The sequence below is a fragment of the Poeciliopsis prolifica genome, unplaced genomic scaffold (assembly GCF_027474105.1).
Source record: "Poeciliopsis prolifica strain line A6 unplaced genomic scaffold, Auburn_PproV2 SCAFFOLD012, whole genome shotgun sequence".
Taxonomy (NCBI): Eukaryota; Metazoa; Chordata; class Actinopteri; order Cyprinodontiformes; family Poeciliidae; genus Poeciliopsis; species Poeciliopsis prolifica.
Window position 1 is genome coordinate 6,670,062 of NW_026562387.1, and position 22,450 is coordinate 6,692,511.

General features: G+C 36.0%; 1 protein-coding gene across 7 annotated transcripts in view; it reads left to right on the forward strand.

Annotated features, from left to right (window-relative positions):
- ctnnd2a (catenin (cadherin-associated protein), delta 2a) overlaps positions 1-22,450 on the forward strand; it is a 223,367-nt gene that overhangs the window by 29,850 nt on the left and 171,067 nt on the right. For all 7 annotated transcript variants that reach the window (XM_055037745.1, XM_055037749.1, XM_055037748.1 and 4 more), the window contains exon 2: positions 2,459-2,589. In XM_055037745.1, coding sequence (XP_054893720.1) covers positions 2,461-2,589 — 129 coding nt within the window. In that variant the 5' untranslated portion in view covers positions 2,459-2,460. The remainder of the gene's footprint in view (positions 1-2,458; positions 2,590-22,450) is intronic.

The following is a 22,450-nucleotide window of genomic DNA, read 5'->3' on the forward strand; positions in this document are numbered from 1 at the left end:
TCCAATTTACAGATTCATCTACGTAACAGAATAGTCTGCAAAATAAAACATGTGATACAGGGCAACTCAAAAATTACTTAAAATTAAAAAATAAACGATCAATGGAAAACAGAAAACCCTCCATTCAGTACAGCCCAGTAATATAATCAGTGACATCATAGAGCCATTTAATCAGGAAATGCTGTGCCGGCCCCTCATATACGCCTACTTGGGCAGTAGCATCTATAATTGAACAAACAATGGTGAGTAAAAAAAAAGAAAAACAAATAATTTACCACAAATGTGTCTTGGCATTTAGTCCAGGGTTTAGCCAACAAGTTGCTAAGTGGCAATAGAAAAACCTAAAACTTTAGGTTTTTCTGAAAGCCAAACAAGATAAAATCAATGTCTAAACCAAATGTTTAGTGAGTGGAGTTTATTGTTTATACCAATAGCCCTGACTGCGCTCTTTTGAATTTCATCATTTGTTCATCATGCTTTCTGCTGTTGCACTGTGAAGGAGTGGTGTAACACATAAATATGTGTATCTGCATTTGTGTGAGTCTGAGTTTGCTTATTGTTATTTTTTCCCCATTTATTCAGCTAATTCATATAAGGTTACGTCTTTATTCATACTGCCTAAAACAAGCTACGCCTGAGTTTTTCATGTCTGAATCAGACTATATACCAACGAAAGTGTCAAACCTTCCTCATGAGTTCCATGAAAAATCAAACTTTATTCAAATCAGCAAGAATACAATATTATTAAAAGTTCTCTCAGAGGTACAAAAACCCAATTTAAGGTTTTTGTGACTTTGTATCCTGCAGGATGGAACATGTCTATTGAACAACGGTTTCGCTGTGCACGTTAACAAAAGCTCGGGAAGGTTATTGGGGTGCCGGAGTATTATGACTTATGATGGCAAATTTGTTGGCACCGGGGCCAGGCCCTGCAGCCGCCAATAAACAGTGAGCCAACTTTGCAATTTTCCGAGCACAGCACCTGCTGGATGCTAATCACCCAGAATTTGTGTGTGTGCTTTATATATTGAATTACTGGCTTCCACGGGCAATAGACGTTTTGATGCATGCAAAGTCTCCAAAGTACAATTACTGCAGGGTTGAGTTTTTTTATTCTTAGTCATTCAGGTAATCCTGTTTTACAAGGCAGCATTTCTCAAGGACAAAAAGGCCTGTAATTGCTTGCTAATATACTGAACACTAATTACACATAAAATAGTGTGTGCTGGTGTTTGATCTAATGAGCTAATATTATAGATCTTCTATGTCAATAACTGCCAATACAATGACGTTTTCAAAGTTGTTTAAATCTTATCTGAGCAGTTTAGTGCATCAACTTATTTAATATACGAAAAAACAAAGTATGTTTAGCCTGGCACATAGTAGATCCCACCAGGATTTAAACCCTGCATTGTGATACTGTATATCCAAATAAAGAAAAACGCCATTACTTTCAGCTGTAACTAAAAGTTGCAAGATAAGCTGACTTGCCCCAACTATTTAGTCATACAGGAATTATTTCAATAAAGTCATTCTGTCTTCTGCCTTGTGTTTGAAAACAAATGTTGGAGTTCACAAAGGTGGTAAAATCAGTCAGCTGCTCAGTGGCTTCCATCTTTGTCTGTTTCATTGAGGAAGAAACGTGAGCACCAGCCAGCACATCTAATCTGCTCTTTGTTGGGGTTTCAGGTTGTCCAGGAGCCAAGCTCTGGTGACTCATCATCACTGAGGAGGGGAGATGCCAGACATAGAAGTGGTGTTTGTCAGCGAGAGTGAAAATTACTATCCGCAGGGCCCCTCACCAGCATATTTTATTTACAAACATCCTCCCGTCTTGCTAGCTGTCTGTTTTCCAGTTAGGTGGCTAGCTAATAGAGTGGCTGGGTATTTGATTTGCAGACAAACCATATTGTCCAACACTCGGTGAAATGTGTGTGTATGTGTACGTTTTTGGAAAACTGATCCCACTCAGTTGCACATCCCTCGGATTGCACGTTCATTATGCCTATTTCTAATAATTATACAGTATTTTTTGTTATAGTCTAATTGTACTTTGTCATAGTTGGGGAAGTGATGCTTCACTTGACAAAGACCCACATGTTATGTGTCTTTCTTTTTTCCCCTAGATATTAATCACTAGAGAGAATCGTGTCTGGAAATCAATTTTCTGACAAGTATCACTTGTTCAGATACAGTACATAAAACTGTGATAAGTGGGGCATCACATTTTAACAAGTCTACCAGGACCTCTGTTTGTAAAGCAACATATTAACAGTGACAAGTCTAGCTGCTTACATTGCAGATTAATTAATGTGTTAGTTTCTTTTAAGAACTCATTATTGATAGTTTGGTCTTTTTACAGCTGTGTTTTAGAGTTCCTGGAGTAATGATGTAAAATCAATGTTAGATTTTAACGTTTTTTAAACGTATTTGTTTTCATGCATGTTTTTGTTATTAGCAATGCCGGTGCCAGACCAGCCAGCGGAACAGGAGAAGGGGGCGATGGTTGCCCCCGTGATGCCTGCCTCCAACGGCGACAGACCTGAGACGGAGACCACCTCATCCATCCTCGCGTCTGTCAAAGAGCAGGTAATAACCCACTCAAGTATATATCAAATAAATGTGTGCTGAAGTTGTTCCAGGTCTTGTTAATGTTTAATTTTTCATGGATTGGGAACATTTATTTTTTTTCCTTTTGCTTTTTCTTGCCCTTGGTCATCTTCTCTCACCCCATATCTTGTGAACAGCTTGCGAGGAGACAGGGCTAAAGGCTGTCAATGTTATTCAGAGAAACAGGCGGTGTGCAGGAAACCAGGGATTGATTGGTGCCAAGGGACTGGAAATGTAATTGAAGGAAATGATGGAGATTACGGGGTGAGAGCTGTATTTAGTATAGGCATAATTCAAAGGGCTATTTAAATCAAGGCAGTTGCTTTACAGCAGGTGTTGGAAGGTGACTGTACTGCAGGAATAAAAAATAAAAATAGACAGGCTTGTTGCAGGAATAGTAGTGGTAGCTTTTAGGATTCATTGTCATGCTATGTTGAGCTGCAATAAAATGCAGAGAAAGACTAAATTATGTTTTGCAGCTCCAGTCTTCTGCTGTGACTCTAATGTAACATTTTGGGTCAATATGATGGAAGAAGACAGCGTTTTGGTATAGATTGTAATGAGACAGATGTAAATGGTCAGAGGAGAGATCTAATCCGATTTAATCCTGGGATTGTAAGTCCTTACCTGAAAGGAATCTAACTTAACTTGGCATGAAGGTTACAAAATGTAGAATCTGCCTATTTTATGTTGCAGTTCACATGGGAAACAATGTTTGCTTTTATTCAACATGTCTTTATAGTTACAATCTCAAAGTGTTCTGGTAGGTTAACTGATTTATTCCACATAACATCCTTGCTCTTCAGAAAACAGACATTTTTGGGAAACTACCATTGCAAAATGCCATTGACTGAAACTGTAATGCTTGTTCTTTTTGGCCAAATAAATACCCACGTTAAGCGGATTAGAATTTCATGCACGGCAGTGAAAATAGCGTTCAGATAATGGCTGAGAACAAAAATGCTGCTTCCTAGAAAAGAAAGACTGAGATTTAGCCAGCTATAGATTCAACCGTGTATCACATGAAATTGTCTTCTGATGAAAAAAAAAAAAAATGTTTTTTCAGCATCAGACAGACAACGTGGATGTGTTTACAATGCTAACTGCTGTGTCATGGTTGCTTGTATATGTGCATGTGGCATATCTTTGCTTTACAGTCTTTTTTGTTTTCCATGTTGATACCTTGTGGAGTGGCCAAAACTCCTGTTCAACCCAAAATCATTTATACCCCTGACAAAATTTACATAACTAGATTACGCAGAAAAAAATACTGTTCCCCATTACATATACTTGTGCTATTTTGTGCAACATAATTATATAATACTGTTATTAAATGGTGTTGCTCTAATCATTTGATGGTTTTTCCCAGCACTGCTCCATGTTGCTCATTCGTCATTCTGTAACAGAGATGCCAGATATTTGCTCATTCAAGTTTAATTGTTCTGCTTTGAAATCTAACCCAGTCATATAGTAAGTAAGTAAGTAAAAAAAAAGAAAGTACAGCCCATTTTACACATTATTGTAAAAATATTTTTTTTCTTTTTTGCCATTACTTTACAGTTTATGCCAAAACAAGATTTTCACAAACTTACACTTTAGCTATGCCTTGATTAATTAACTGTGTTGTGTGCTTTTGTACATGAAAGTATGATGTGCAGTGAGATTACATAGTAATATTGTGTTTTACCCAGCTAGTTTATGAGGTTATTTCAAAATATTTGGTCTTTTTTGCACTATCATAGTAAAAGATAGGTTTTTGTGAAAACTATGCTATGTGTAATTGATCAAATAAACCACTGAACTCTGAAATCAACACTAGCAGTTGCTCCAAACTGACAGAAACCATAACAAAATGCATGCTACTCCTAAATAAAATCATATGCTGTTTGTGATGCACCTAATTTTTCACAAACCTTTCCATCTGGCTTCATCTGTATTGCGTGGATTTGTCTAGGTATGTATGTGCAAGTTCTTGCTGCTGTTGCAGAAGGATGATGTAAATGGGTGATAAAAGATTTTTATTTATTTTTTTAGAGTTCACAGAATCTCTAACGCTGACTGCCCAGGAGTGCATATGCCTGTTTGTATTGCTCCAGTAACCCAGCAGTCTGGCTCCCACCATGACACATCATCATGCTTGGCCAGCACCTCTCTCTGTGGCGTCTCTTTTCATGTGCACACATCTCAGCAATATATGCATGTCTTAGAATTCATGGATATCCATAATTTGTGCATATCTTTGCGGTTACATCAATTTAAATTTATGTTGCAAATGGACAAAGGACAAGAAAAATAATGTGGTTTGATCTTGTTGACAGTACATGTCTATGGCTGTCAAATTACCTCAACTAGCTAAATAGAAAAACATTAATCTGTAAAGAAAAGTTTTTCAGAAAATCTAGAAGGCAGATTTTATTTTTTCTCTGCAGTTGGGAATAAATAATTTCTGTTCCTAATTTAGTGTTCAATTTATTTATTAGTCCACCAACAAACACATTGTGACAACATAAGCTGTACAAATTTAATTAAAAGCTAAACGACAATTTTTTAAAAAATGTTCACCATTAGTATCCATCATTATTTTTGGTGCAACCCTGGAAAGTTTGTTCCTGGGACTGGTACAGGAAGTGGAAGTAAAATCTGTGTAAAGACCAAGATACAGGTGCCAGAGTGGAGGCTCAGCTCACAGCAACATTTCTTTGTATTCTGCTGCAAGTAAACTTAAAATATTAATTGAACACCTGGCATCCCTCAATCAAAGAACAAAGAAGGCTGTGTTTGCCCATAGGAATGGAATTTGCAGCTTCTAAGAATTTCACATCAAGCCTGCAGCATGTCGAGTGTAGTTAAATGTATGCATATGCTGTTGTGGTGCAAATTGAAGGCTACTTTATTTCAGTTAGGGACTTTGGTAAATTAGGATTTGCTTCGCTTTGCAATGTGCTTAACTGGCATATCTGATAATATCTGATTATTTCATAACTTTACCACATAATCCTTCAAAATGTTTTGCCTAGTCTTGCAAATATCTAGTTAAGCTTAATTTTATTTTTTTCTCAAATCAGATTTGATCATTGATTATCTTCAACCATCTTAGATAAAATGTCTTATAGTAGCAGTTCTGTGCATTAGATGGATATCACTGATTTGGATTTTTTATCCTTTCGTGCAATATGTCTTTGGAAGCTGGTTTTTGTGTTGTTCCTTGCAAACAAATGGGTTGTTTTCCTGCAATCAACTTTACCAAATTAATTAATATGACATAGTTTGATCTGCCAAAACTCACCATACATTGACAATTAAGATGGCAAATACTAGTTATTTTGTCTCATCACAAAGCAATATTATACTGAAATAAAGCACCCCCTTTATTGCCTTGACATGCACATGAACAATTTTGCATATAATTCCTTCAATAGCACACCTTAACATAGGTAGCTACTGATGCCAAGGGCACAGTGATTGTGACGATGATTGCAATCCGATGTTATGGTCGACTCTAAATATGAATGACATATTCATATTGATCTGCATGTCCAATATGCAGATCACATATTAATGTGATCTGATGGAAAAAGAGAAAGCATAATATACTCCTTATGATCTCTTTCATGAGCCAAGCAATTTTTGCCAGCTCTCTGGTATCAGACACAGTGGAAATCTGGAACCAAATATTCAGATTTCTTTTTTAAACTCTCTTGCATTATGACCACCAATGAAATTAGTAATACTGGTTATCTCTTCACTGCAGCTCTTGACCTTAAGTCAGAATTCTTTGGCAGAAAATTTACATGTTGTTATCAAAATAATGTAGATGCATCATAAGCTTGAAAAACAGATAGAGGAATTTTGACAGGGACCAGTTTGTGATTGCCAGACATCTTCCCCATCTGCAGGGCCAGTATGCATAAAAAGAAAAGAACCGTGATAAACTGGAGACAGGATCACTGCTCATTAATGCAAATTGAGAGAAAAAAGCTGAGTCATGTCGTCCAACAGAAGAGTCTCTGATGTGAACGCTACAGTGACAAATACCTAAACATTGTGCTGACCACATACATCCTAATTGACATAGTAATATTTGGTTATGGCGTCGGTTTCCAGTACTAAGATGATGCACTTATCGCATGTGCATTGTCCAATACATATTGATTAGAAAGCATGCTGTATTTTTTATGTTTTGGGATTGAATATCTATAAAACCTGGTCACTTAATTGGAAAAAAAGATGTGCTCCACATTTGCTGAAGAACATCAGAAGGTTTTCTCCCCTTCTTTATTCTTTTTTCTTTTTATTAAGATTATTTAAGAGCTCTATTACTGCACCAAGTAAAGCCTTTTGAGTTTTTCTAGACGTTTTGCACCGTCTTGCATCATCTCATAAATTGCCCGAGGAGAGCTCCAGTAAAATCAATTTAGCGAGTGCTGTTAGGCTCTCAAATCTATCGGTTTTCTGGATGTTTTAGTTTATTCTGATTGTAGGTCCTGTTTTACGTCTGGAACAAGATCTTGCAATGTAACGTTATCCATGACAAAGTTTTATTTTTATGCCTGATCTTAATTTAATACTGCGATAATATATTTAACTTCCTCGTCAGTTTGATGATATTTTTCTGTTTGAGAATGTCAGGTTATTTTTCCAAAGATGTCTATCCGGACAGGTATGCTTTGCATTCTTCATCTTATATTTTGCGTTAAAAAAAAAAAAAAAAAAAAAAAAAAGTCAGAATTGGATAGAACGTTTTTTTTTTTTCTTTTCTTTTTTAGTGGTTGTATTCTGGAAGTCTTACACAAATATGGAATAGAAATATGATTTTTGCTTTCTCACAATTTCTATTGTCATAGTTTTAAGTTTTTGCTGTCAATAATCTGATGGGGATTATTAGTATTTTTAGAACTGCAAATAACCAGTAGTCATATGTTTGCATTCTTAAACAATGCCATTGGTTTCACGCTTTATGAAGGGTTTGTTTTTTAGAAAATAAAATATGATTTGGTAAGGTTTTTATTTTTTAGAAAACAACTTGTAGCCCAGATCAAATTATACAATATAATGAAGTTTTTACTTGTGAAGTTTAATTCAGAAAATTAAAAACCAAAAAAAAAAACACTTGTTCTTCATGTTATTATTGATTTTCAAATTAGACTTTATAAAATGTAAGTATTCATATGCTTTAGCTTTCAAGGACTGCAGATGGAAGCAATTAGTATGCTTGGAAGAAGCAATGTTATCTCAGAGCTGAGTGATAATGTTGTCTGCCCTTTAGAACGCTGCTTATTATCTCGAGTGCACTCCACTGGACTTTTCAGTGTTGGTAAAAACTTAAAAATTGCCCTTGTAGATCTTGTATACTGATTATTAAATGTGCCAGTTAACAGGATGTTAACTCTTTTTCAAGACATTGCTTTAAAATGAATTTCATAAAATAGCACAAGTTCATAATTTAAACAATCTCTCTCTGATAAAGAGATTTTGTATTTCAGTGAAACAACCTACATGAATAAAGGTTGAATAAAAAAAATAATTACTTTCTCTAAAATTAATTAACATTTATTTGACATTACTGTGTTTTAACACTTTGGCTAAATGTCTTTGGTGTTATAAATGATCTCTTTAAAAGTCATATTGAAAGAAGAAAAATCAATGAAAAAAATGGCTTGCTCTGCTGTATAAAATTATCTATATCATGTGGATAAAAGTGGCTAAAATCTAAAGGAAGTGTTGATTGTTTGCTACATTGGAAATCGGTTCAGTTCTAAGAAAAAATATATTCAGCAGGGACATAGAAAAACACACTGCCTTTTTTATTTATTTTTTCAGAGGAAAAAAAGTTATAATACCTAAATCTAAACCGATGTCAGATGTCCAGTTTTTCAACAGTTAAACGTTCATTGCAAAACAGGATTGTGTGTGATATACAGTTTTTTATTCTGTGTCGTAAGTCTTTAATGATTCACTCAAATGCCAAGTGCGATTTTAACATTTGAGACACATCCTTGATGGTGACCTATGGCTTTTCGATGATGCTAAAAGCTTCCAAGGTGGTTTCTAATGATTTTGTGCAGCTTTGAGTAGGAGGTATGTCACAGTAGCAGGATTGCCTTATTCATTGAAAAAGCATTTGTGGGAGACCGGGGCACAAAAAGAATGGTATTAAGTTGCTTTCATTGGGGCTGTGAAGTAATGTGGCTGGGGAAAAATTATTTGCCCAAAGGCTGTCTTGCTCTTTGGCACAGTTATTGCGTGTGTTGGTGTGTGTGTCTCCCAGATGTTCTGCACGTTCTCATTTAGTCAACCTCACCCAGCCGGCAACCCGACTTTACTGTCACAACCGTCAGAGCTACCAGGTTGTAGGCGGTATCCTTTGCGACTTTTCGTCTTGTAAAGAGATAAGACTTATCCTAGAGACTTGATGAAACAAATAAATAGCTCTGAGTTAAGAAAAGAAAAATGGATGGGAACAAGTCACAAAGAGAAAAGATGTTTTTGTAGAAATGCCCAGAGGAATACAAAAAAAAAAAAAAAAAAAAAAAAAAAAAGATTTCACAGTGAAGATAGGACATTAGAAACGGTTGTTGAGTTGGACTTGTAACAAGACACAAGAAACTTCTGGTAGATGAGAAAGCCAGTTGCGTGATTTATTAACAAAAGAGAAACCTTATTAATTTACCAATACTATGGTGTTTTGATTTCTTCGTTCGTAAAGATATTTATGACATATTAACTCAATATGTTGGTTGTCAGGTAGAAATCTTTGACATTGTCATTTATATGTTTTCTTAAGACCAAATTAAATGTCTTTGAAAATAAAATTTAAACTGTTGGGCACCGAAGATAAACTTCGGTATCGCTTCCCTACCTAAGTTTATCTTTACTTTTAAGTGCTGCTTGTTGTATACAAGTTTTCGAAATGAACTTTTGCTTCTTTTTAAATTGGCTAAGTCAAGAAAGAAATAAGGAAACAAATATTCTAACTTTAGTTATATACATATTCTGACATGCTGTGAAGCTGAATTAAGTGTTTACTTAAGTATACTTAGTACTGTTTAATTTATAGATATAGAAAAAAAATAACAAAAGCTTCTGGTCTCATGTTGCAACAAATGTATATTAAAACGACTTAAAATAAAAGCCTAATAGAAAACAAGAATAATTGTGTATTCAGTCAAATTCGGTTAAAATTTACAAAAAGGGGAGTTAACAATTAAACTCAAGCCATCAGCCTTTATTTATTACACTTGTTTTATGCTTCTTGCACAAACATTTTGAACATACATGAGGAAAATTATAGGATATCTGGAATATTTCTTTCCTACAATTTTATATTGTATCACTTGCATTAGATGCAAGGTGTACCATGATATTGTGTTTGACATAAACATGATTTCCATCATTTATGTCACTTGCACAGTTTATAAAAGCTTTTTATAAACAATTATTGTGCTGACATTCTTGACACGTAGAATAGCATTTTTTTTTTTCCCAGGCAAATGATATATGGCTTTCTGCATACTTTATGCAACATTAGATCTCCATATGCTGTTCTTGGAATTTCTGTTCAGTTACCTCCACAGTCACACGGAGTATAATATGTCACCACACAACATTGCACAACCCAGCAGGATAGCACAGCTAATAGCCTTGCAGGCACTCTAGCCTTCTCCCTTGCACATTCTAAATAGATAAATTATGATCACACGGCGCTGCAGTTCTCTGGCTGCTAGGGCTGACATATACACTGTTAAGACACTGGTTAATGAGAAATTGCCATTGAATTCAACTTGAAAATAAGGCAAGTCACTCAGTCTCTTTCTCTGTCTCATTGTTTTAGTCCTTCATTTTTTCCCCCTGGTCCTATACTGATGCACTTTTCCATCCATTTTGTTGCTTCGCTCATTGCATTATGTGTATGAGGAATAAATTAGTTTTTGGACTTGTAAATTAATCAAACACTGACACGCACACTTAACAGCCATCTGAAATATTCACAATATATTTTGTGTGTGTTTTGCTGTTATTTAAAACAAAGTAGCATGTTTTGTTTCTCCAAATTATTTTAAACAATGTCTGTTATTGTGGGTTCGAATTCCAGATGTTGACCTTTGCCACATGTCTTCTCCCCTCTTTCCCATCCCACTGTCCTGTCATGCTACTGCGAAATGAAGGCCACTAGTGCCATAAAAAAACTTTAAAAAAAATAATCTTTTATTACTTTGTACTTGAAGAAGAATCATTGCCCGTGGATTTAAAGGCAGGACAATACGTTTGAACGGTAATATTTTATATATCTTTGTAAAATGGTGATGAAGCTTTCCCTCTTTACAATTTTAGATAAATTAACCAGAATTTCTCTAAGAACGGCCAATGCCCAGAGGACCACCATCATTGTATTTTTCATACCTCTACGCTCTATGAGCACGTATTAGTTTTCTGCTGTCTTGTGTTATATTAAAATACGTAGTGATATTTCTATCAAGTGATGGAACAAAGAAAAACATTCCTTTGACCAAGTCTGACAACCACAGTGAATCAAGCAGTACAAGGAGAACGTGGGAGGTGTAGACCTTTGTGATCGAAAGACTTCAAGGGGATCAAGCGTCCTGCAACTTTGAGATGACTGAAATGTCTCCCCAGTAAGTAGTCAAGTTCTCCAGAGTCCTGTGAATTACCTCCTTATTTTACTCAGGCTTGTTGAAGCAGGGACCTACCAAGAAGTTGCAGGACACTGGCTCCCCCCCCCCCACCGATTCCTGGGGTCGAAGACAGGTCAACTGGAAACTAGTCAGAACCCATGGCACCTCTTGCTCATCACCGTAAAGAAAATAATAAAACATTTCTCCGAGTGCAGCTATTCACCAGGACTGCTGCTGAATAGATTTGAATGTACCAGATACTTGTATATATTGCCTATAATAACTTATTTATCTAAATGAAGCCCACACACTTCACAAGTTAACACGAGGAAGTGTATCTTGTCTGGTGCAGTAGAGCCCAGCTTCTGTTGCTCTTGTGGGGAGCAACTGTCCTTATGTGAAATGGATTAGTTACAGTCTTCTGTACCTACCTAGATTTTTGAATATCAGTCACTATGTCCAGAATAGTGCATGCCATTCTGGGGTTTATACATCCATGATTGGTGCTATTTTTCCTTTTCATGTGGAGTTCTTGTTGCATGAGACAGTACTTAGCAATGCATGTTTATTCTTTTCACAAACCTCATTGATGGGAAGAAGAGGGAGATGTTCAGGGAGATGAATGTTGTGAAATGCAGCCTTTAAGTCTCCTCCGTCCATTCCTGTGAACGATCAGCTTTTCTTTACAAGTCGTGTCATCAGCCAGGAATTCTCTTAACCAAGGACTTGAATAATTTAGAGACAGAAGAGGATGAAACATCATTTGCGATATCTATTTTTTTCTTTTCTTCCCTACCAATTTGGAGTCGAAATGTCATATTGTCAGTGGGATATGCCCAAGGTAGCAGCTCTACCCAGTCTGGCCTAAATATAACTGTCACAAGAGATGTTCTAAAAATGTACTTTTCTGTCTGTCTCTCTGCACTCTCTCCTTTATTTTTATCAGTCCTCTGATTATTCTACTATTTTATTTTCATATTTAATTGTTTTTCTGCTTTCCTTTTTTGATAAATTTTCTTTGCCAATTTCTTTCGTACCTTTTCTCCTGTCAATGTCCTTTCTTATTATCTTGTTTTCCATCTCTCATTCACTCCCTGGCCTCTAACCACAATTATTTGTATTCCTGTCGTACCAGTGTCTTCTTTAACCTCTGTACCTTATCAGTCTCGCATTTCTACCTCCCACTCAGTTGTTCTTCTCATTGCTGTTCTCCATCTGTCTTATGTCTCTGTGGTACCACTGCTTCGGGGGCAGACAAAAACTTGCCTGTCATCTGTCACTTTGTTGCATTTTTTATTTAACTTATCTTCATCACTTTTTCTTCTGTCTTACTTGTCTGACTTAGCCCCATGGTTTCGATTAAAATTGATATGTCTTTTGTTTATTGACATCAACACATATTGTATTCCTAAATATTCCCAATGGCTTTCAATTATTGTTTTTAGTGTTTTTCCCCATATATATCATCTTCCTTCTTCTCTCTGTTGCAATTTTGTGGCTTTCTTTATTGCCATTCTCAGTTTTCTATTCTCTTTTTTTCCCCCTTCTGTGCTCTGTCTGCCTACCGCAGTGCTTTTCTGTCATTTTACCCCCCTCTGTAGCTTTGCACTTTTCCCTTTAGGTGCCATGACTTTTTCCAACTTTACCCCCTCACCTCTGCTGCAGTATGGGGTGTAAAGGCTAAAACAACCTTCCTGTCAAGGCAGATTTATGCCCTCACCTTTTGCAGCCCTCAATCATTGTCTCTGTGCATCTGTAATCTGCCCCTGAAAGGTGAAGCATTTACCCCACACTAGTCTGCTCTGGCTCTTCTGGCGCTCTAGATTCTCTCTGGGTCTGTCAACCTAGCATTAAATATTTAAAGCGCAGCCTGTAGATTACTCCAGGCATAGCAAAGATGTGAGATAGATAGACTGAGCAGATTTAAATAGCATAGAATTATTATCCTTTAACACAGTCACTGCTCTCGTGTATGTACTTCCGTTCTCATGCAAACAGCAGCGTTTAAATTTTACAGAAGGGACCAGATTGATAGATATGTTCTTGATCCTAAAATAAACCTAGAGCTGTTTTTGTCCTGTGGGTTTGTTGGGCTGCCCTTTAACACCTGAGGTCAATGTCAACACTATTTTTCACTTCGTCATCTGTGCTCAGATCTCAACTCATTACTTTTCCCAACTTTTTCTTCCACAACACTACTTCTAGTTCTTTATTTTTCTCCCTCGTTGTCACCCTCTTCTTCCTGTGACTGTGTTTGCTCATACCTTTGGCCTTGTCATTCTCTTAACAAGCACACCAGACTGTTTCGATGTCTAGTCCCAGTCTCAAGCATTGTACAAGGGTTCTGGTTAATACATGGTATGATTGACAATCATCCAACTCCAGAGAGTGCCCCTTCACTGTGAGAACTCAGTAGTCTCAATTTTAGATCTAAGTCAAGTGATTGACTAGGCAATTCATGCAGTTTTACATCTCTCTCTGAAACCATGTAAGGATGCCCTTGGCTCTCTGTGTGGACTAATGATTTGCTTTGAAATACATGCTTATTTCATCAGGGGGGTTTTATAAAAAAAAAAAAATGCAGTACATTTTTTCATTCTTACTTTGTATGATGTACAGCAGAACCATACTTCTTCCAAATATGGTGTGTGGATTGACATCCAGAAGTTAAGCCTTCATCTCATCTGAACAGAACAGAGGAACATCACTGAATAGAGTTAACTTTAATGTTGTCTTCCCTTTTTCGCTAAAATGATCCTTGTCATTTTATGATTCAAGTCATTATTATAAATTTTGTGAAAATCTACCATTATCCAGGTCTTGACATTTACACAAAAATGATATCATTTGGGTGTAGACTCCATAAAGCTGAATAATCTTATATTCGTCTTCAGGCTAAAATGTGCACAACTCACAGTGACATTTCGATAAACCTTTCAAAGACCTCAGTTTCGCTACTTTAACCTGGTCCATATATCATCTGCCTGGGTTTTCAAAGCAATAACCCAGTGAACCCTCAACCTGAAGGAAAACATATTCTATTTGCTTTTGTTTATTTTTATATTTTTGCGGGGGAGGTCTTCAATGTGTGTGAAGAAAAAATTTTATTGATTCATAAATGTTAGACTGCATTTATTGTTTCTGAGGAATTGGCATTTTTCAAATATCACTGTGACAGAGAAGCCATCACAAGCTTGGATGTGGTCTAAACACTGAAATTTGCACTGACATGGAAGCACATACACACACACACACACACACACACACCAAACAAAACGCATCTTTTGGTTCTAGCATGAATGGTGACAGTTCATCGTGGGCGCACACACGCTATTTCTGCCTCAGTTGGCATGTCCACTATACAGTAAATAAATTACACAGCTTCTCCATTTTTTTCCATCTGAAGATGAATATAAAGAAACACCCTTGATGCACAACATAGCATTACTTCTGTCTTTGTGTCATAGGCATTGCATTTCAGCCGAGTCATAATGGAGCCTCATGAGAATCACTTTATAAAAGGAAACAATTGACAAAAATACAACAGCAGGCCCTGCACTAAATTTGGGCACTTCAGCTTACATAGATTGTGTTTTCAGGGACATTTTACCTGTTGTAGTGAGTGGGTGTTTTACTAAGTTTTTATTTTACTCTTGTTTGGGTCGTTCTAGCACAGTGACATGTATAGTAATTAAATATTAAATTTGCTTTTGAACTTTATGTGGTGTGTTAGAGACTCATGAATCATGGAGTGCACTTACTGATTGCATTTTTTTACCTTTGCTTTTATTTCATAACTACATTACACTATTTGAAAGAAAAGTAATTTCTTTTTACCATGACTGTACATACATGTATTTTCCTTGTCTGGAGAATTATACAGTACTTTTTTGTGCTCATACCGGCCTGTTTCAATTCTGAGGTATAATTCCTCTGCCAACATCAAGTAGGATTACTCCTCTTTTGTCCCTCCCTTACACATTTTAATTTAGAGAGGATTTATGTGATATAGCCCTCTTCCTTATAAGTGGAACAGTTTGCAAAAACTAAAATACACAAAGACTGATGAAAAAATCCAAAAATACAGTGGTTTGGTTTTACCATCCCAGTAAAGATTTTTAGTTGATCAATTGTTCAAGTAGCATCTTTTCTTCCGTCTTTTGACAACTCTGATTCATAAATTTATGACATGTGAACATTCAGTTCACATGTCCATAGTAACAGAACAAATTTACTAGTTCAGCTGTTACACAGCATCTTTACTTGATCTTCTTGGCAAAACTTATGCAAAACTAGGTCTAGTATGAATAATTTTTGTTTTGGTGGTTTTTCTATGTACATGTTTTTTGTATGTGCAATCAGTACCAGAAATCAATATTTGGTGGAATTCGATAGGGTTTAGTGCAGTGGTCTTTTAATTTTATTTATTTGTTTAGTGGATTTATTTTAAGCATTAAAATAAATTCTAGAAATCAGCTTGCGGATCTACAGAAGAGAATATTTGTCTGTTAGTGCACGATGGTAGTTTAGTTAGGAAAAAGAATTATTCTTGATCTCTTCTTGTAGTCCCTTGACCAGCGCTCATAAAGACAACATTCTGTGTTTTTATTTAATACAGTAGAGGTTCCAGCAGACAATCATTTAAAATTGTGTGTCCTTTTAAATAGCTAAATATTACATTTATTTTAGTATTTTCTGTGTTAGTGCATTTGTTATGGATGTATTCTGCCCTCTATGGAAGGATGGAAGTACTCAGCAGTCTATCTCTGCAAAAAGTGCTGACTCAGAAGGGTGTCAGATAGCAAATCTTTGGGACAAACTGCATCTCAAGCTGATTTCTTACTTGTTTATCCTTCATCCCTAAGCTGTTTTAAAAACTGTTTTAATCTGTCCATTTTCTCCCATCTCTGTCAAATCTGTTTGAGAATAAATGTTGCATACATGGGTATGGGCAGAATAATTATTCTACTGTCCCATTTGCTCCTCTGCCTTGATTCATTTATCAAATTGATTATCTATCCTCAGCATGACACAAAGACAGAAGTAATGCTATGTTGTGCATCAAAGAAATCGCAGTGACCCATCAGCCCGCCCCCAATAATTACTGACAGAACACTGTACATCTTTTTCAGTGGTTGACAGGCTTACAAAGCCTTTCATTTCTCACATGTACCCACATGTTGATATTCACAATTAAGGTTAAAAAAAAAAAAAAAAAGGATGCCTCTAAAATTTTAAGCTTTATGACTTTTAAAAAATATCCTAAACCATATCAGCAATTTGAAATCCAGAGGGATAGTTAATTGTAAAGAATGTTCATTAATCTAAGATTGCTTTCAAAACAGTTCTGTTTGTTTTTTACAGGAAGTATCTTTTCTAATTATTAGAAGTATATTAGTATAGGCCTTCCACATTTTCATGTGTTGTAACAAACAATGGAATCTTCAGCTATTGCATGAAGGACAACTCAGTCATACAAACTTCATATTAGGAGGACTGCTACTAAATTTATGTAAGTGCTACTCATATGTATCAGCAACAGTTTGCTTAGTCTACCTAATTTTATTCTGGCCCTGCAGATGCAGGAGCAGAATATGATCTGTATGATCTGTTGAAGATCAACTAACCTTGATGTACCTTGGCATGGTAGGCCATTTGGCCCAGTATTTTTATTTAATTCTGCTCATAATGATCTTTTCTTAAAAGAAAAGATTTTGACATGCTAAGCACCAGAACTCTGTGTCTTTAAAGTTTGTATTGGATTTAACTGAACGTTGAGATGAAGAGGGTCAGGCAATTATTATGAGTCAAAAGACAAATAAAAGATGGTGACAGCATGGCAAATATTTCAGTTCTCCATCTGTATGCATGCACATTTTACTCTCTTGATCACAAGACTAATTTGTAATTGTCATATGGATGTAAGAAGCAAATGCATGCAGACATGTGGCAGATTTCATGTGTAAATAAGAATTATGAAACACAAACTTAAAAAAACAACAACAAAAAAAAATAATAATAAACTGAATGCAGTAGAAGTGAGATGGGGGAATCTAGTGAACAGAGCTCAATGAGTCTTTAGACCAGATAATATGACTCAGTTCTTTTTGTTTGATGGCCAGGATGAAAATCACATTATTACAGAAGTACTTTTAATTTATTTTTAATCACCTTTTTCCAACTGTATTTATTAGATTGAATTTTTTAAATGAACTACAGTTTAGATCAAATCCTATTGAGGGAAAAAGAGAAACATTTTTTGTTCTGGAGTTTAAGCAGCTGTTTATGCAGATGCATTTGTTTTTCATTTGTGTCGAATGGTTTCAGTCAAAAATTAATACCATGAAAAAGTCATGCTGCTTTCAACTTTAGCTGCATCCGCTCAAGGTGTATTTTTGGCTTCTGGTTTACGTCGAGTTTCTTTCTGCTTTGCTTTCTTGCATCTGATCTGTATACAAAACCCCCCTGCTGTCATCCAGTGCAGTTTTGCCTCCCCTTTATTTTCCTCTGTTTTTAATCATTCTGCCTCTGTCATCTTCTATCACTCCTCCCGACACTTCCCTCTAGCCTTCATTTTTCTCAGAGGGGGGCCGGGAGCCATGTTTCTACCTAATGATGCATTGCCAAGAGGGGAAAGAATATGACAGTAACAACATCCACACATTCTGTATTGATGCTGGAGTTATTGATAAAAGGAATACACAATATCTGGTTTTCTACAAAAATTTTAACTATTATGGCTGAATGGGTAAAAAAAAAGAAAAAAAAAGAGAGAAAACTTGATCTTGTACTCATCACATATAGTGTAAATGTGTTTCCCTGGACAAGACTTCTGTAGAGCGAAAGTTGATGACTTTCTTTTTGCTGCTTATTGGTAAAACAATACAAGGAAAGATCTAGCAATGTTTTATGTGGTTCATTGAACTCGATGAAGATGGAAATACATTAACTGATTTCATAACATTATTACATCTGTGGGTATTTGTTAATGTTTTGGCCGTCAATCATTTCCTTCTGTATATCTATTGTTGAGTAAATTAATGTGGTCTTAGGAACACCATATTTTTTCCTCTACTGTCTTTTGCCTCCTCTTTTCAGTTTTTCATCGCTTTCTCTCTATGACATGGCTGCAGTGTTCTTCTTCTGCCCCGTGACAGCTTCTCTGTTGCCAATTAGAGGCGGAGGTCAGCCACTTAGAGATAACATCTCTGTTTATGTGCACAGCCCACAAATGAGAATTTCTGCTCAAATGCTAAAGATGTGCTGAATTTTTTTATATATATTTTTTTTACTTAAAGCAATTTATGACAGCGTTGGAATGCATGCATATCTAGCTAATTGCTAGAAAATAAATTCAAACGGTATTTTAATGCTTAACCCTCTCAGGCTCAAATTACTTGCAAAGACTAGCTAAGTAGCACTGAGCTGTTGCAGACACCATCTGCAACATCTGCCTGAAGAGGGTTAAAAGAAAAGATTTTGACATGCTGAAAATCAATTATAACGCCTACATAAAAGGTCCTGCCATTTTAATAATTAAATCTATTTCTTTTAAATTTATTGTACAAGTACCTTATGTTTCCCAATGACAAATTGTCAAAGATCTCAAACTAGGGTTGCTTAAGAAGTCATTATGGATGTTCTGTGTGGACAAAGGATCTCCTGATTCTCTGGTCCCATAAATCCCTCTAACTGAAGTCATATAGTTGCTGTGAACTAAAAGCCATGGTTAGCGTTATCCTTTAGTTTTACACCCATTTTATAAGATGAGTAACAGCAGACATCTCTGTCCACCACAGAGATCGGCAGACACGATGCGTATTCTTGAGACAGGTTGTCTCTAAAACACGTCAGCTGGTTGTCTCACACACTTGATGTCAACACTGGCCGAGCAGTTCACTGTGTGACACCATAATACTGAGCCTTGCATGGATACGTCCTGCGGACGTCTACTTTGAGACGGCCTCGAATCCGCAAGAATCTCCGGGAAGTGAAGTATGCCTGAGTGTCTGGGATGCCGTAAGTGAGTCAGGCAGTCATTAATCCAAAAGAATGTGGAGGAATCCATCTGTTTATTCTAAAAGTGTTTCTGACATTAGAAATTAGTCTGAAGTGTTTTAAATGTCCTTTTAATTTCTCAAGTTACATAGAGAAATTATTTCCAGTTGGCATTTTCTGAACTAAAAACTTTTACTATTCTGAACTGTCATTGCAATTTAAGTGGAACATAATCTGAAAAAGGCAAACAGACTGTAATAAAATGAATTTTGTTTATCTGCACTGAATTTAGATAATACTGAATTCTGTATAACTGCATTTGAACTGGATCTGTTTGTTTTCTAAAGTACCTTAAGATGACAAGCACTGCATCTAACATTTAGCATGCACAGAAATGATGTCAGCATCTACATATTCTGGAATTCATTGCAGTTGCTGGGGCAGAGATAACCAGTCAAAACACAGTTTATGAGCAATTAAACCCTGATGCAAATGGCTTGTATTTACACAATAACGAATGCTTTTCACTGACTTCTACATTTGAATAAAACGACACTACATTCTGATAAAACAATCAGCTTAACTTCACGTCATCCTGTTTTCAAATTTTGGTTACATTTAGGGGTTTACTTTATGTATATTTGACTATAAGCACCTAAATAATCTATTATTCTATTTATCTTTATTTAGCTTGATATCTCTTCTTGCATGTACCAATATGTTCTTGTAGACAGAACACATGTTCGATTAGTTAGAGGTTGATTTTAATTGTATGAATGGATTTCAGATGAAGAAGCTGACAGAAAGATTAAGCATTTTATTAATCTTAGAATTTATCCTGAGGGTTTGTGTGTGATTTATTTTTATTTTTTATTTTTATTATTAACTCCATGCTTGTCACTTTAGTTTATGCTCAGTGACTTGCACACTCTGTCTGGCATGCACATATCAGTTACGCTTAGATGCACACTAGGTTTTTTTCCACACCTGCACACACATCCATACTTTCAAACTCGAGCAATTTGAAATCCAATTTGAAAAATAAATAAATTAAAAATATTTTCACTCTTAAATCCACAGTGACTTAGCTCAATTTGGACATGGTGCTTCTACATTTTCTTTGTGGACATATCTGAACAAGGCTCCAAAAGGATGGCAGAAGTTTCAATTTACTTGCACCATCTAATCTATCAAAACAAGTGCTTGTGAGTTCTGGAAGAAGAGAGACATTTGTGGTTGCTCTGGAGTCGTCAGCAAACTAAGAAAAGGTTGACTGATTGGATTTTAAATCAGTCTTCCATGGAAGGTTATTATTTTTTGCATCCATGGTTGTTCTTTTGTAGAATCAGTTTTTCACATGTATGCATTAGCCACATTTCATATCAAAGATGATGCTCTGGGGGAAAAAAAAAAAAGGGAGTGAGTGTCCTGCTCAGGGGCTTTGCACAAGCAAGTCTTGAAAAAGAGTGTTAACATATTCAGCTTTTTTTTTTTTGGCAAGAACTTTGGGTCTGGTCTGAGGAAGTCAAATTTGTTCTAAAAAAAATCTTAAAAACTGCCATCACCTCCCCTCGTTGAAATATTAAATTGTCTCTAAAATATATATTTTTCATCCCTAAAGCCCCTCAATCCTGTCTGTGATCTTTATTTTGACATACTTGAAGCAGCTAAATTAGACATTTAAATTTAGTCAACATTTAAATAATCATAACAGGAATCTGATATCAAAATAACCCAAAAAGATTAACGAGAAATTTAGAGCGCTTTCTAAGTGCATGCTTAAGATGCATGTCAAAATAAGTTATAGATGATGTTGAGAGGCTTTTTGGCTCCTAGACTGTCAGTCTGATTTATTATTTTCTTTTTTGCTATCATTTCTACAGTATACCCAGTACGAACAGGAGATTTAAACAAACCTTTTCTACTAGCGCTTCTCTGCATTCCACAGAAAAAGTTATTTTAGCAATTCAGTTACATAAAGTTTACTTTATGTATACTTTATAGATACACACTTTTTGTGTTATGGGGTACAAGTTAGTGTGCACCAATTGTTATTCACACACATGCCTGCATGCACGCACACACAAATCACCACTCTAAGAGGCACAGGGAGTTGCATTGGCATTTAAGCAGTGACATTTTCAAAATGACATTTTGTCTGTTGCTAAACCCACACTCACTGAGCATGAACCCAATCCTTCTGTTTTATAAATTTATAAAAGCTAGCTTCAACTTTAACATCACATGTGTGTTGTTGCACATCTATGTGTAAACCCATGTAGTGGAGAACAGAGGGCTGTCCAGTTTAAATTCAGATATAGTAGCAATTATGTGTTTTTTGCTGATGAAGTGCTTAAACATGCTAATGTTTACCTCATGGAAAATCCCAGTAAACATGATTTGAAAAAATCTGCAGAAAAGAAACAAAATGAAAATTGGCTTGTAGCAACATAGAACAGTTTAATTATGTTTTTCTTGATTATTTTTTTCTGAGCAATAATCCAACCAAGAATGACATTTGACATTGTCCATGTTTTCTAAGTTGGAATTCATTCCATATATATATATTTTTTTTCTATTTTCTTAACGTCAGCTTTAATGGATTACAAACCCGTTTGTTTTTCATTGTTCCTTAGTTGGGGAAGTTCATGGTCTCTCTCAGCTGCAGAACATCAGTGTAATCTCTCACCTGTTTAATCACTGCTCTTCCAGCCTCCAGTTTTCAGTCACTGCTTGCTGTCGTGGTTTTATTGCTCCTGTGGCTCCCTTGCTTCTGTTGTTCACCATAATTCCTGACTCCTCCTGGGCTGCTGTCTGTGATTTCAGTTTGCAATTTATTGTCCTTTATTTCTTTAATCACCTCTAAGTTATTCTTTTTGCATTCTGTCTTAGGTTCCTCTACTAATGACCCTGTAGGCAAAGGTGGTGAGATAAGATTAATATTGATCCTATATAGTACCAACAACCTTTTCAGCATGTCAGGGTTCTTCTTAGGCCTTCTAACGAGCCATCACCGGATCCCTGTGGGTTAAATCAGGGAGAGAACTAAAACATGCAGGACACCGGCCCTCACAGACCCAATTTGGGGATCCCTGCTATATAGGAGTATATGAAAGCATGTCAGTGTAAAACCGCAACCTGAGGCGAAACCTATCTCATTCCTATACAGTATGTGACAGGCCTAAAAGTCTTGCTACTAAAGCAAAATT